This window comes from Amphibalanus amphitrite, unplaced genomic scaffold, assembly GCF_019059575.1.
Source record: "Amphibalanus amphitrite isolate SeventyFive unplaced genomic scaffold, NRLGWU_Aamphi_draft 000904F_arrow, whole genome shotgun sequence".
Taxonomy (NCBI): Eukaryota; Metazoa; Arthropoda; class Thecostraca; order Balanomorpha; family Balanidae; genus Amphibalanus; species Amphibalanus amphitrite.
This window is the reverse complement of record NW_024882398.1, coordinates 5,273-20,781: the sequence shown is the minus strand read 5'-3', so window position 1 is coordinate 20,781 and position 15,509 is coordinate 5,273. Positions and strand designations below refer to the sequence as shown.

The 15,509-nt window shown below is 53.0% G+C and overlaps 1 protein-coding gene across 2 annotated transcripts; it reads right to left on the bottom strand.

The window, feature by feature from the left end:
* Positions 1-301: 301 nt before the first annotated feature.
* LOC122367905 lies at positions 302-12,737 on the bottom strand. Of its 2 annotated transcripts, XR_006254141.1 has the most exons (4): positions 9,582-12,737; positions 8,804-8,978; positions 1,477-2,762; positions 302-1,105 (listed from the first exon to the last, which is right to left on the bottom strand). XR_006254141.1 is itself a non-coding variant. In XM_043341431.1 (3 exons), the coding sequence occupies exons 1-2, from the start codon at positions 11,773-11,775 to the stop codon at positions 8,851-8,853; spliced, it is 2,322 nt and encodes a 773-aa protein (XP_043197366.1). In that variant the 5' UTR covers positions 11,776-12,417; the 3' UTR covers positions 302-2,762; positions 8,804-8,850. The 2 variants fall into 2 exon arrangements, 1 of the variants encoding a protein (XP_043197366.1); XM_043341431.1 differs by having other exon boundaries at positions 302-2,762; positions 9,582-12,417.
* Between the last annotated feature and the right edge of the window lie 2,772 nt (positions 12,738-15,509).

Here is a 15,509-nt window from a genome sequence, read left to right as displayed (position 1 = left end):
CTTTTCCGTACAGGCTTTGAAAATTTTAGCTCCAGGTCATCAAAGGTCAGGTCACCAGGTCAAGTTAAGTGACCCAACCCCCGAAAATAAATTCAAACACGCGCCCTGACCATAAGATACACGGCCCCACGGCCCCAGAGTTGGGGGGGGGGCAAGCTGCCCCTACTGCCCCCTCCCCGGTTCCCGCGCCTATGTTTGAGGTCACATTATTCATCATTCGACGCGTCTTGATGAGAGAAATGCAATGGTGTTTGAAATGTAGACGGGTCCCGCCTCGCCAACCCGGCTCCGACACACAACCTTCACAGACGAGCTTGTATTCCACAACCGCCGCTCGCGCCGGCCAACCAGGACTCTCTGAACATGCGAGCGACAACAAACCGAAGAGACATCGGAAATTAAGGTACTAGGGCTGCAACTAAACAGAAAATAAAGGAACAGCGCCGTAAGTTATTATGACAATATAAAATAAATACTTAAGTGACGTGAATTAATCAGATATAAAATCGGACAAGTGACATCGCAGAAAACAATAAGAAACAGAAGAGAAGCCGGTACGAAATCAAACGGTGCGAATAAATCGACCGACTATACCCGACCCTCTTAACGAAAAGAAGCGAACATCGGCAACAAGCAACATTAAATTCGGAGATAGCACATATCAAAAGGCAGAAGGCGACGCAACACAACGGCGCGTGGCACTCCGTCCGAGCGCGGCACTCAGGCCACGGCAGTGAGCGGCACTCATGGCAGAGCGCAGCAATCACCACGCTGCGCGCGGCAGCCACCGTCCGAATACGGCACGCTCAACAGCGCGGCGCGCGGCACCCACCGCGTACGCAGCGCTCGGCAAAATCACTGCACAGTGCGCGGCGCCATCACTGCAGCGCACGGCATCGCGCAGGTCGCGGCACCCTCGCCGCGGCCACGATCACGGGACCACGGAGGGCCCAGCCACGGGAAGCACGGCCGCAGAGCACGACCGCAGAGCACGGCCGCAGAGCACGGCCGCTGGCAGCTCGGCCGCGGAGCTCAGCAGCGGGCAGCTTGGCCGCAGACGTCGCAACCGTGGAGCACGGCCGCGGACAGCACAGCCACGACAAAACTGTGAACAGAACGCATGAAAATAACCATGTCCTTTAGCACCGCTCAGCACTCCATTGAGACCACGCTGGACAGATTCGCCGATTTGAGGCGCTGGATGGCTGCATGCCATGTCGATCGGCGCGTTCCGTCAACAGAACAGCCAGACGGGCGTCCCCAACCAGCTTGCCACGACATTACTAAACAATTCGCCAGCAACGACCACAGCAAAATCGCAGTAAAAATTATCAGTTAGCAGCTGATCACGCGGCTCACATCACAAACGATGCACGATGAACACATATTTACAAAGACCTTAATTAGGGACAGAATCGGTTAGGCGGTCTCGACGCTCTCTCAGAGCACTGCAGGGCCGGCACCGGAGCTACTGACCTCTGTGCGTCGGTAGACACAGCAGCAGCTTGCCAGCCAGGAACCTCCCGGGCAGCGTCGACCACGCCAGACGGCGCAGGACTCGCCGGAGGAAACTCGTCGCCGGCGGGGTCGGCGGGAGCCGCGAATCGTTCGGCCCCCAATGGCGAGACCGCGACATGTACGAGTCGCCGCCCAGCGCCGCATACCGCGGCGGCGACGGAGACCGCGGACACGGCGGCTGTGCGCCATCGTCAGAGCCGGGCGACATCACTGCAGATCTGGGGACTGACGTGTCCGGGGCCGCGACTGGCGGCCCCGTCTGGGGTGCGCGTGGGCAACGACGGGCCGTATGGTTGCCCGTGTCAGTCATGAACACGTGACTCGGAGATAAGGTGAGGCGGGTATGGCGCTCAGCGCAGCCTTCGTCGGCTAAATGTGGACGCCATTCGACTACTGCGCCGCCATCGTCGGACTTACGCTGCGACACCCTGCTCGCCTGGGCCTACTTCCCTCCACTGGGACTGCTGGTGAAACAGCTAACCGGTGTTTAGTCAGTCAGTTCAGAGTCAGCCACTCGCCAAGGAGCTCTAACTCGCAACAACTACTCGCACTCCCATTACGAGAGGCGCAGTTCTGATTCGTGGTCGGTTCGTGGTCGTCAGGAATATCTACAAGCATCGTGCACGTGCGGCTCTTTTTCAGACGGCCAGTTCGTATATCGGAACTTAACGTTCAAAACAAGATATGTACTCCGTAACGGGAATGGTATATATGAACATCACAAATAGCACATAGCAATGCCAGTGACAAACATCTCTGGGCAAGCCGGTTTCGCGGAAACTCAAACCAGTGGCGGCATTCCGGTGACATCGCCGGACCTCGGTGCGGCAATGAACAATCAGTGACAATGGCCAACAATCAGTGACAATGGCCCGGCGCGGCCGTCCATTCGGCCAGCCACGCGGCTCCTCCCTACCTCCCTCAGATCGGCCGGCCTGGCCTGGTCCGGAGGGATGGGCGGGCGGCGCCCTCGGTCCACCTGTCCGTCACCGGAGCGTCAGGGCAGCGCGGCCAATTGAACGCTACGCCGGTGTCGCCGCGTTGGCCGAAAATCCATCACACTTGTGGCGTGTGCCAGTCGTCCGTAGCGGCGCGGCGGCCGACTCGCACGGCGGCGGCCGGGGCCGGCGGCGGCCCCGTCCGTTTAACGGAAAGTTACGCGAAACACTAATGCTAAAAACGGAGGAATCAGTGCAGAGCTTGCCATTCGCATTCTTGCACCACTGCTGGGTCAATGTGCATGCCTGTGAATCAAGAGATATAATATCAACGTTTGTTCCAGAACACATCTTTCCATTCATGTAGAACGGATCATAGAGGTCTTATATACATAGAGATGCCCTGACGCTTATTATCCTGCCGTTTCATTGGAGGAATTCAAGTTAGGGAATGTGAGCTGAAACATCGTGCGAGCTTGATTTCACGACTTTTAACTGACAAATTTAGCTTTACTTTGGATTTATTTCCCCGAAGGAGGTTTCCGAAAACGAAATAGGGTACGACTTTACTGAAATATTTTGACGACAGTGATGGTCGATGACCTTTGAACATCTCATTTTACTCGTTTTCTACCAAGGAGAATGCTGATACCATCGATCACGAGTGTAAAGCAGTCAGACGGCAGAAAATAAAGTGTTTCGACATTGGATGGGCATCTTCATGTAGATAAAATATCTATGGAACGAATGACTTAGAGATAATGCAGGCAATTACACCAGAACAAGAGACACAAAGTAAACAAGCTGATAATTATTCACTGGACCCACCAACGATAAATTCACAACCAGATTGACTAACCAGTCACACTAACGCCTTGACATACCTAGAATGTACTGTACATTGCAACCCGGGTCACATTTTGTTATACGATCTACAAGTTCCGATGATGAAGTTCGTTCAGCATGTGAATTCAACTACGCAATTTAACCCTCGCCCGCACATGCCACTTTCCCATCCTAGAACGCACATGGGGGGGGGGGGGGGGGGTTGCCACCCCCGCGCCATTTCGTTCCTGCTGGAGATAGAGCTTCGCGGTAAAGACTAAAAAGATTTTTTTGGGAAGAGACGAATCCAATGATACACAGTTTTACCTTCTCAGGTCAGTCAGTGACCTTCCAGGTCAGGTCAAACAAAAAATGTTGCTGTTTGGGGTCACCGTTGGATATCAAGTGCGCTGCTTATCATATACCGATGACGCTGACGTATTGTGGTGCCAAGCCAGCAAGAACCTCTTTGTTACACTATCCGACTAGGTTTTGGCTGGCTGAGGCCATTTCAGGTCAAGTTAGGTCAAGGTCACTGATATGTGTTTGTATGTCTGTGGGTTTGTGTGTCTGTACAACCTAGGTCATCTAAAAACATTGCGTTTTAGGCAAGCTGAATTTACTTTTCGTGAAGTTCTTTGACTGTATTTTTGGTAAATGTTCGAGAGAAAACGTACTGTGCCGTGGAGGAGACGGCAGCGATCGGCGGGCTCAGCCGAGCCTCGCCGCCCACGTGGTGTACTGGGGCCCGCGTGGTCATCTGGGGCACATGTGTGCGATGACCGGCCCGACGCGCCGGGCCGGCCGCCGCCGGCCGGCTCGGCAGTTCGCGACGCGACGACGACGGCGACGCGGCTCCGCCGGCGCAACGGCGACGGCGTCGTACGATACGATTAACGTGCATTGTGTGGTGAATATTCAAGAAATAGACATTCACCAAAGAACTCTTTTGGTCCTCCAGTTAATGAAACGATTCGATCAGATACGCAATTATTAGTGAACTCGACGATTACACGAACACTTTGGTCTGCCGTGCTGGATCAGAGTGAACGATCACGATTCACACGAACATTTTGGTCCTCCGGGCCGGATGTATGTGAACTAGTGAGTGAATGGACGTACAGTCCGGACGCGAGTGCAGTGAAGGAGTGATGTCAGACGCAAAATCCGACGCGAAATCGAACGCCAGGTCGGACGCAAGGGCGGTCGCACAGTGTGACGCGAAATCTACGCGCAGCTCGCGGACATGCCATACCCGCAGCGAGACCTTCGGCAGCGCAGCGTCGTCCACCATCAGCGCAGCCCGCCGCCGAGCCGCGCTGAGCAAACTCGCAGCGGAGCAGGGCCAGCGAGCGGCCGCAGCAAAGGTGGAGCTGGCACGGCAAGAGGCGGAGACGCAGGCGGAGCGGGCGCGTCGCGAGGCGGAGACGCAGGCGGAGCGGGCACGGCAGGAGGCGGAGACGCAGGCGGAGCGGGCGCGGTAAGAGGCGGAACTGGCACGACAGCGGGCAGCTCTCGAAGCTCAACAGCTCGCCGACGAAGCGGAACGCCGTCAGCTGGAGCTGGAGCTGCTCGAGGAGGAGGAGTATGATCACCAGCCATCTGCCGTCGACCGTCAGGCTCTAGCTCGGCCTGCTGCCGCAGCTCCAAGTGAGCCAGCCGCCCAGCTGCGTGAGCCGCTGCAGCCGGGTGACAGGTCCTCACGCACCCGGGACTGGGTGGAGCAGTCCTCCCAGTACGGACAACTGGTGAGCGCGCAGCCATACGACGACCGTCACCAGCAGGAAGCACGACGTCCGCTACAGCCCGTGAGACAGCAAACGACTCCACAGCTGCCTCGAGTGACCCTGGATAAGTTCAGCGGCTCCGCTCTGGAATGGCCGAGATGGATCGCGCTGTTCAGGGCTCTAGTGCACGATCGAGACGACCTGACTGACGTCGAGCGCCTGACCTATCTCCAGGCTCATCTCACCGGGCCGGCCAAGGAATCAGTGCGCGGTATGTTGTGCGACTCTTCTCTGTACGGTGAGGCTATGCGTGAGCTAGAGGAGGAGTTCGGTGACCCTGCACGGGTCATTCACGCGACGATGAAAAAACTGCTCGATTCGCGGCCGGTGAAAGATGGTGATATGTCGGCTGTGACAGAGCTGTCACGTGACCTTCGCACCGCGGTTCGTGTGCTACAGTGCCTTCACTACGACGCGGACATCTCGGCTGCCACCAATGTAACAGCCGTGATCTCCAAGCTTCCTGCTGCGCTGGCTTTGAAATGGGGCGAGCACTCTGTGCACAACGGACTCGTCCGCCCCACGCTCCCCGACCTGGACAGCTGGCTGCGCGGCTACGTGGCTGCTGGGCGTGCGTCCCTGACCCTGACGGGCCACCAGCAATCCAAGGCCGAGGTCAACAGTGGGGAGAGCCGGCAGCGGCGTGTTTACGCGACTGCGCTAGCGCCGGCCGCGCCCCGAGAGGTCGTAAAACAGAAAATTAGTGCAATAAAGGCAGCGCCGGTCGCGAGTGAGGACGCATGTGTATTCTGTCAGGGGACACACGTCGTAGAGCGCTGTGACAGGTTCCTACAGCTGACAGCGAGCGAGAGAGCAGAGGTTGCCGGTTGTAACGGACTCTGCTTCAATTGTCTCGCGCGAGGTCACATCAGCGCCGCGTGCCCGTCCGGTACAAACTGTGGACACGAGAACTGTGGAAAACGTCACCACACGCTTCTGCACAACGGAGGCCGTGTGTTTCCACGGCGCAGTGCTGCCGGCAGCGCGCCGTCACCAGTGAAACATGTCGGCACTGCGGTGGTCGAGCCACCCTGTAAGGTGCTGCTGCAGACACTGCCGATAACGGTGCATGGTCCTGCTGGGCGCTGCACGACCCACGCGCTTCTCGACCTCGGGAGCCAGGTAACGCTGGTGACCGAAGGCCTGAGCGACCGTCTCGGCATCTCTGGACCCATTGACAGTTCGGTCCTGAGTACCATAAACGGAAGTGAAACTCAGATCATGCCGTGTGTCCTTCGTGATCGAGCCTGTCAGCAGCGGTGGCACACGTCACGAAATACGGAACGCCCAAACGACGCCGACGCTGAGTGTGTCAAATCACGCCATGGACTGGTCACGGGAGAAGGGCAAATGGCCTCATCTCGCTGACCTGGATCTGCCGAGTGCGACTCGAGGTCCAGTAGAAGTACTTCTGGGCGCTGACGTCATAGAACTGATCGTGGCACGTGAGGTGATCGACGGACCACCGGGTGCGCCGTGCGCCGTGAGAACACTGCTCGGCTGGACGGTCACCGGCCGCGCGCCGTACCAGAACCTGCCAGTCAACAAGGACGTGCACCATATCCGTGTCAGCGAGGAAACCCAGGACGCTTCGGAAGTGACTCGATGGCAAAACGTGCCAGGGTCACTGAACTCATCGAACATAGGCAGCCGAGGCTGCTCGGTGGCTGAGGTGGCACCGGGCGAAGAGTGGGGCCAAGGTCGCGCCGTCCTGTCGCGCCGTCCTCAGGACCGGCCCGCCGCGCCGCCCCGCCCGACAGAGCGCCCGAGAGACGAGGAAACGGCCGAAATGAGAGCACCAGCCTGCGTCATCAGGGGAGCTGAGCCGGCCATAAACCCCAGCCGGTTCTCATCGTGGCTCAGGCTGCTGCGTGTGACAGCGTGGGTGCGCAGGTTCGCTTACAACAGCCGCAGCCGGGCAGCAGCTGATCGGCGGACGGGACCGCTGACTGCTGAAGAGCTGAGAGAAGCTGAGCGCGTCTGGCTGCTCAGCACACAGGCCGAGCATTTCGGCGATGATATCGCCGCTCTCCAGCACGGAAGGCGGCTTCCCCCGAACAGCCAGCTGCACCGGCTTAACCCCTTCCTGGACTCGAGCGGCCTTCTAAGAGTCGGGGGCCAGCTGCGCCACGCTCAGCTAGACTTCAAGGTCAAGCACCGGGTGATTCTACCTGCACGCGGAGACATCACTCGGCTGATAGTCACCGATCGACACAAGAAGCTCTCCCATTCTGGCGCAGAGCACGTTTTGACTCACCTGCGGCACCAATTCTGGGTCATCAGTGGCAGGGCCGCTGCGGAGCGGTACACACCTGCCTGCATGCCGTGCCGGAAACGGTCAGCCCAGCCAGCGCCGACGCCGACGAGTGACCTACAGCCTTCCAAGTGGGCAAGCCGGCCCCGGGCCGCACCTCCGGACGCTCACCACACGGGTGAAGTGACGCGCAGACCCGGCAGACGTGCAGCTCGACGAATTAGCGCTGGTGACAAAGGACAACCTGCCTCGCGGGCACTGGCTATTGGAGCGAGTGGTGACCGTGTTCCCTGGCGCCGACAGCCGAGTGCAGGTGGTCAAAGTGTTAGTGGCCACCGCCACTGGTCGGAAATTCGGAATAGGCGGTCGGTCTCTGGTCTCTGCCGTCTCGAGCGCGACGGTGACGGACAGTAAATGGACTCAGAGTGGTAATGTGCGCGTGTGAGACGACTGAGGTGAGTCGTTTACGACCCCTCTGTGCCGCCGGCGAGTAGTGTCGGAGTCTGGCCATCTATTAGTGTTTACTGCGTCCGCCATTCGCGGTGTTAACGTGTGCGTGTGCGAGAATGAGTCGTTCATTCTGTGCGCCGGTCATTTGTGTTTGGTGTTTAGCCATTAGCCAACAGCTGTGAGCCGTCCGACAGTCGCCAGCGTTCACACTGTCGCAGTGTCGCTCCTGGCTCATTTAGCCGGTTGGTCTTGTACGAGTTAGAAGTTTACAGCCTTAGAGTGTAGCAGCCTTAGATCGGGACCGACGCGCGGCGCAGCCGACGTAGTTTACAGTCTTAGCTTTAGTGGTCGTTTATTGCTGTACGATACAGACAGAGACACTGCCTGCGAGCAGCTGTTTGTTGTTTCGCTAATGTTTTCTCTCTTACGTTTAGAATTTCCGCGAGCGAGGCGAAAATTCGGGCCGGCCATGTTTGAGAGAAAACGTACTGTGCCGTGGAGGAGACGGCAGCGATCGGCGGGCTCAGCCGAGCCTCGCCGCCCACGTGGTGTACTGGGGCCCGCGTGGTCATCTGGGGCACATGTGTGCGATGACCGGCCCGACGCCGGCCGGCTCGGCAGTTCGCGACGCGACGACGACGGCGACGCGGCTCCGCCGGCGCAACGGCGCCGGCGTCGTACGATACGATTAACGTGCATTGTGTGGTGAATATTCAAGAAATAGACATTCACCAAAGAACTCTTTTGGTCCTCCGGTTAATGAAACGATTCGATCAGATACGCAATTATTAGTGAACTTGACGATTACACGAACACTTTGGTCTGCCGTGCTGGATCAGAGTGAACGATCACGATTCACACGAACAGTAAAAGTTTCTCATTTCATGATCTAATTTAATAGGGACACATAAACAATCAGTGCACTTATCAGTATAGTATTAACCTTAAGTATTTACCTTAAGTAAAGGTCACGAAGGTGAAAACAAACTATGACAAGCGTTATGAAGCATCAGATCAATAAGATCGTGTACCTGTGCCGAGCTGTGCCAGGTCCTGTGCGGTGGCGGTGAGCTGCTGGTCAAGTGCTCCTGCTGGCGTCAGGAACCGTAGCGCCTACTTGACGTCGGAGCCGGCTGCCTGTTGGCCGTGGCCGAGCAGGTGGGTCGCTGACACGGCCAGCCGTAGCGCCGACTGCATTTGACGCTCCTGGCGGCCACACAGACAAAACACTATGACCCAACACAGTGATAGGGCACACGAGGACCGCTGGTGGCAGTGTGACAGAGCAAACACAACCGAAAGTACACAACAGAAAGTACTAAGGATAAATATCTCGATACCTTACGAACTGCGGACAGTGTTACTGGGCCGCAACTATTGTATGTAAATCAGATGTGTTACAGTTACGGAGATAAGAACAGCTTCTGAATAAACAAGCCGCAGCACTTGATGCCTCGGGTCGAAAATCGTCGCGTCGAAAATGGGCCCTCACTTAAATTTCACTTTTCATTCCACGGGCTGCGCGGGTGTAGTGGACAAGGCCACGCATGCTGGTGTACATGCTAGGATTTGACATGCGGTGCACATCTGTTTTGAAGCACAGAACGACAATAATTAAAGCGGACATGTATGGGGCCGACCCGAAAAACACGGTGACATCCAGCTCAATTGTGCTTGCTTTAGCGTTTACAATTACATGTATTTCCTGAGAATGGTAAAATTAATAATAAGAACAACCGGTAATTACCAACAAGCTATTTATGCGTTATTCAGACAAATTACGTATTCTGAATGGTAAATGGTACTGACCTTCAGCATCATCGTCGAGATTGGCTCCAAGCGTTTCTTCGGTAGACAGTAGAAGTTTCGCTATTTTCGCGAGTTCTACTGTGCTGTCCGGTAGGCGATAATATTTTCTGTGAACGGTTATATCGTGTCCGAGGTGTGAGGCAATCTGATCCATTTCATTTTCTGATAGGTTCATGATCTGGGCGATCGTGGCTAGATATTTGCGCATATTTGTTGAAGTGATGGCGTTTATGTCTCGGCAACCAGCATCTCTGCATTCTTTCTTCAGCTGATACCACCCGTTTACGAGTCTTCCTTCCGGAGCCTTTGAGAAGAGGAGCGCCTCTTCTGGTACACTATCACGCAGACCCACCGACTCACGGAGAGAAACCAGAAGATCGATCGCCCGTTTCTCCATCTGTGGTATGAGAACCGGCACAGTCCTTCCACGTTTGCCACGCGTTTTGATCAGGCACATCTTGTCCATGATCTGTTTCTCCAAGTCTGATAGCGAATTGACGACTGTCTCGTTTTGGGTGTACGCCGCTCTTGAAGTGTAATCACGGACACGAATCTTCATGGACTCTCCACCTCTACGTTTGTTGAACACCATGAGGCTGACGGCTGTTACGCACGCCAAGGTGTTGTATGACTTGACGCTAGGCTTTCTACTCACAGACTCCATCGTGGATGCCAGTTTGGTCTGAAGGTGGTTCTGTAGCCGTTTCATATCTTCGGTGGTTGGCAGCTGTTTCTCTGCGTTCTGTTTTCTCAAATTCAATGTTTCGAGTGAGGCGCGCCCCATTTTATCGCCCCATTCGTTTTCTAGCAGTCTCTTGAAGATGGAGATTCGGTTCTGCATCTCCGTGTTTCCTTCTCGCATACTGACGCCCAGTAGTACATGGCAAACCTTCCCCAACGCAGTTCCCACTGTTCTTGGCACAGTAGGCACTAGGAACGTTGGTGGGGTCAGCTTAGTGCCTTCCCTGTATCCCGCTGCTTGCTTTGTCACATGCACAATGTCGTCAAAGTATCGAGCGTCACAAAGCTCATCCATAGTGAGGTTTGGCTGACTCTTCCTGTCCCGTACATCTAGGAGAACTTTGGCTAGTTTGGTCACTCTGGTTTTTATTGGCTTCAAGTGGTTTTCGTTTTTTCCTTTGCTTTCTACGGTGTAGTTGGCATATGCCACCAACGTTCTGTCGCCACAAACTACGTCCCTTATAGCTTTGTCTCGTATCTCCCTTACGAACTCAGGTACGTCTCCTGGATCAAACCTGCGCAGCAGGTTTTCCGCCTTGGTGGTGATCATTGCGTTGTCCAGACTGTCCATGTTGTCTGCAGGACAAACTGGATGATGCTGCTGCAGGTCCTCACGCAACATAAACGCCAGGCATCCAGGACATGGCAGGAACTTGGTGACTGGTATGTCGGGCTTCTTGGGTCTCCTCTTCAACATAAGTTCCCCTTTCCCAGCTTCCAGTACTTCCAAGTTGTGCTCAAAGTTACCCCGGCTGATAAGAAGGGAAAACTTTCTGTCCTGTTGATCAGCTGTCCCCGTCATGGCATGCGCCACTTGCTGTTTGTCTGAATGTTTTGTTTTCAAATGGCGGCGCATTTTCTGTTTGATTTTCTTTTTACAAAACAGGCATGAGTTTACTGTATCGTACGTTTTAGCAGTAGGCGACACTCTATAAAAGACACCATGACTGGGGGATCCTTCCAGGTGAGGTTCATCCTCGCGAGATGTACTCGCTGTCGGTACATTCACTGCAGGTTGGGTCGTCAAAGTATCTGCAGCGGGTGCGGGTGCGGCAGGTGCGGCAGAAGCGTCTGCAGCTGCGGGTGCGGGTGGCAAGAGGGCGTCCGCAGATGCTCCCGCGACAGGTGAGTAGGTGGCGTGTGACTGCAGTGATGGGTTCGAATCTGCGTGATCGGGTGAATTGGGAAGAATCTCACCTCTCACTTCAGGAAATATTTCACACACTTCGTCGAGGGACCACGTCCGGTCAAGCATGTCAGCAGACTCGTTGCTGGGAGGCATCCAGTCAGGATCAGAGTCTGTGTCTGACACCACGTCATCCAGTCTGTCATCATTGGAATCATTTCGTACACATATCGTGGGGAGAACTTGCGCAACCTTGTTAAATGACGACATGTTTTCACGCGTGGCCACCATCCGATTTCTGTGCCGCTGTAGCGGAGGCGTTCGCATTTCAATCAAAGGTGCGTCCTCTGCAGGTTCATTTGCAGCGGGCGAGTGTGCTGGTCTGTCTGCAGCGGGTGCGTCTGCAGCTGATGCTCCCGCCACCGTTTTGTCCAGGTCCAGTTGTAGGTGAGCGCCAGCAGAGTCCGGTACAGGTGCGTCTGCAGCTGATGCTCCCGCCACCGTTTTGTCCAGGTCCAGTTGTAGGTGAGCGCCAGCAGAGTCCGGTACAGGTGCGTCTGCAGCTGATGCTCCCGCCACCGTTTTGTCCAGGTCCAGTTGTAGGTGAGCGCCAGCAGAGTCCGGTACAGGTTCGTCTGCAGCTGATGCTCCCGCCACCGTTTTGTCCAGGTCCAGTTGTAGGTGAGCGCCAGCAGAGTCCGGTACAGGTGCGTCTGCAGCTGATGCTCCCGCCACCGTTTTGTCCAGGTCCAGTTGTAGGTGAGCGCCAGCAGAGTCCGGTACAGGTGCGTCTGCAGCTGATGCTCCCGCCACCGTTTTGTCCAGGTCCAGTTGTAGGTGAGCGCCAGCAGAGTCCGGTACAGGAATGCCGAGGTTTTCTGGAAGACGCAAAACATTAACAATAAAAACAAAGGCCAATTTTAGTGTTACTGCACAAAGCCTTAAAAAAATGTATAATGAGTGGCATCCGAACCAGCCTTTCACCGTGGGGATACATATAAGCACAGTGTACCAAAATCATATTTTTGCTTGGGTGTCAGAGGGGAAAATTGCTGACCAAAAAAAGGATGAAAGTGAAAATTGTCGGTCAGGTAAGGCCCAAAAAGAGTGGGAAAATGATCAAAAACATTAATCTATCTACAACTGTGACAGATGTAAAACAACCATTCCCGCAATTGCTCCTTCTCGGTGGGATTGGGAGTGGAAAATTGGGCTTGAAAACTGGAGGTGAGAGTGGAAAATGATCTGCATTTCGATGTCGTTTCCCACCCACATCTACAAATTTTGGGACACTGTATAAGCAAATTCTGGTTTCGAAGTTATGACCCTGTAATATGACAGACTTCCTCTTTTTAGGATCTGACCAAAGCAGTTAACGTTCGCAGGACGCTTTTCTGCATTAAATCGTTCTACATTATATTGACATCATTCTTTCTGCATCATACTTGCATTGGTACAGTTACACCAGTCAGTCAGGAAGGTCGCCCACCAAAACGTAATAGACAGCTCCGGGACAGGTACCACTACCAGGCCTAAACTGCTGCGTTTCATAACTACTAAAACAGTTTACAAAGAGCCATCTATACCGTTCAGACTTAACCCGCGCCCGTAGGTCTATCGGCGGAACTTACCCACCCCCCTTAGATCTCGGAAAGTTACCGGCCGATTTTCAAAATTCAAACGGCTTTGGATAGCGCTAACAGGGAACTACCTTGTGACCTAATTTCATTGACCTCGGCCTAACCGATGACGTCACAGGTCAGGTCAAAGTTCGAATTTTCACCGTTTACAGGCATTTCAAGAAATGTGTTGTAAAAACGAGTAAAAAGGAGCACCATTGAAAATCATCGATTGGGCATTGTCCGTCAAACACATCTTTTGCTATTTGAGGTCACTGATACCAGGTCAGATCATAGAGGTCAGGTCACTGAGCATAGGCGGCGGAACGGGGAGGGCACCGGGGCACCGTGCCCCCCTTTGATTTTGGCATTTTAACATTAGCCCTATGGGCGTTGCATGGAAAGAATGGGACCAAAAGTCGGCAGTGCCCTCCCTTAATTGAAGGTGTTACGCCGCTACTGTCACTGAGGTTCACAATAAAAGTGTCGTGTGATACATGTTTTATGGTCCATTTTACATGACAAATGCGATTATGTGGGTTAGGCGACATTTGGGGCCAGTTTAGGTTACGTTCTGGTGAAGGCCAGGTCAAGGTCAGGTCAAATTAGGTGAAAGTTGATATTTTTTTAGTTTTTACATAAAATGGGTATCGATTCGATGCAGCTTGTCGCGGGGAGTCTAATGGTGGTCTTTGTTTTGCGAGACCAGTATCCCACCTTAACATTATATTTGAGAGATAGCGAAGTTAACCCAGCAGGCGGTGGGCCTCCAGGCCACCTTCCACGCGGTGGGGGGACTTTATTGCCCCCTTAACGTTTTCCCAAAAATCTTCTAAATGTCTGGGTGTATCAAAACAAAACTTTTGCACACAACAGGATGCAAAAGTTTGCACACAACAGGAAACTTTTGCACACCTAGGGTAATGTGTACACAATTTTGGAAGTATCAAATGTCAGGTTAGATCACGGCAATGTCAGAAGTCAGATTTAAGGATCGTGATTTACCATAAGTGTAATGGGTTGCCAGATAAAGCTTAGATGTTCCTTGGCATAAAAGTAGAGACAATTTGTACTAAAATACAGTTATGCAGAGATATATGCGTAATAATAAGTGTTGACTTGACCTGACCTGACCTGGCCTGCCCTCTACAGTAACTTTGTTAAATAGGTCGTCATGGGTATCGTTGGAACGAAGGAAAACTGAAGGGAAATACGATGATGGGCTTAGGGATTTTATGTCATTCAGACATCTTAGTCATAATAATGGTTGACTTGACCTGACCTTATCTGGCCTGAAAGGATACCATTTTGGTATTATACTTAAGTAGTACACCAGTCAAAACTAAAAAACTCTTATGAAAAAAAAAAAAAATTCAACTAGTAGGTTAGCGTCTAGGGTACACAATATTAACCCGCGACCTGGTGGGGGGGGGGGGGGGGGCTATTTTTTGCCCCCTCCAGACTTTTCGATATATCTCCAGAACCGCTGCGCCGATCGTCACCAAACTTTCAGTACCCTCCCGGACATCAATTTTACACATTGTGACCAAAAATTTTTCCAAAGGCTATGATAGGTTGGCCGGAAATGACGTCAGAGTAACATCATGTTCTGCCGTTTTCGAACCAAAAAAGGTTTCGCGGGAAGAGCTGTCAGGCCTATAGCTTTGCAAATACAGAAAAATGATAAACATAAAAAAGCATAAAACATAAATAAACATAAATGACATAAAAGCTGTAGAATTGACAGGGCTACAAAACTGCCATCTCGGATTTTTAAAATTTTTGGATTTTGATCCCAAAAATCAAAAAAAAAATTTTTGGATTTAATAGTCGAAAAATCCAAAACGTTTTTTGAATTTCGCAAAAACCGGAATATATGTGGTAGTCCTTACCGCCTTCTATCCACATACCAAATTTGAGATTGATACCTCTTTTTTGGCGAAGTTATAGCGAAAAAACTGTTCAAAATTGATGATGTCAAATTTTCAAACTCAATTTTTAGCAATTCTAGACCCCGTAGCGCAAAACAAAGACCACCATTAGACTCCCCCGTGACGAGCTGCATCGAATCAATACCCATTTTATGCAAAACTATCAACTTTAAAATTTGACCTTTTTGGCCTGACCTTGACCTGACCTTCACCAGAAAGTGACCTAAGCCGTACCTGATAGTCTTATAACCAACACCATTGAGTTGGAAATGAAAAATTGGCCATAAAACATGCATCACACAACCTTAGTAAAGTTGGGTTCATGTGACCTGACCTGTGACCCTTGGTGACCTGACCTGGTATTGTCAGTGACCTCTAATAGTAACATATCTACTAGGCAACTGACGCCCTATCGCTGATTCTCGACAAAATGCGTTTTCCTTGGTGTTATAGCGCATTCCCTAGAAGACCCGTGAACGGTGAAACATTTCATCTTTGACCTGACCTGTGA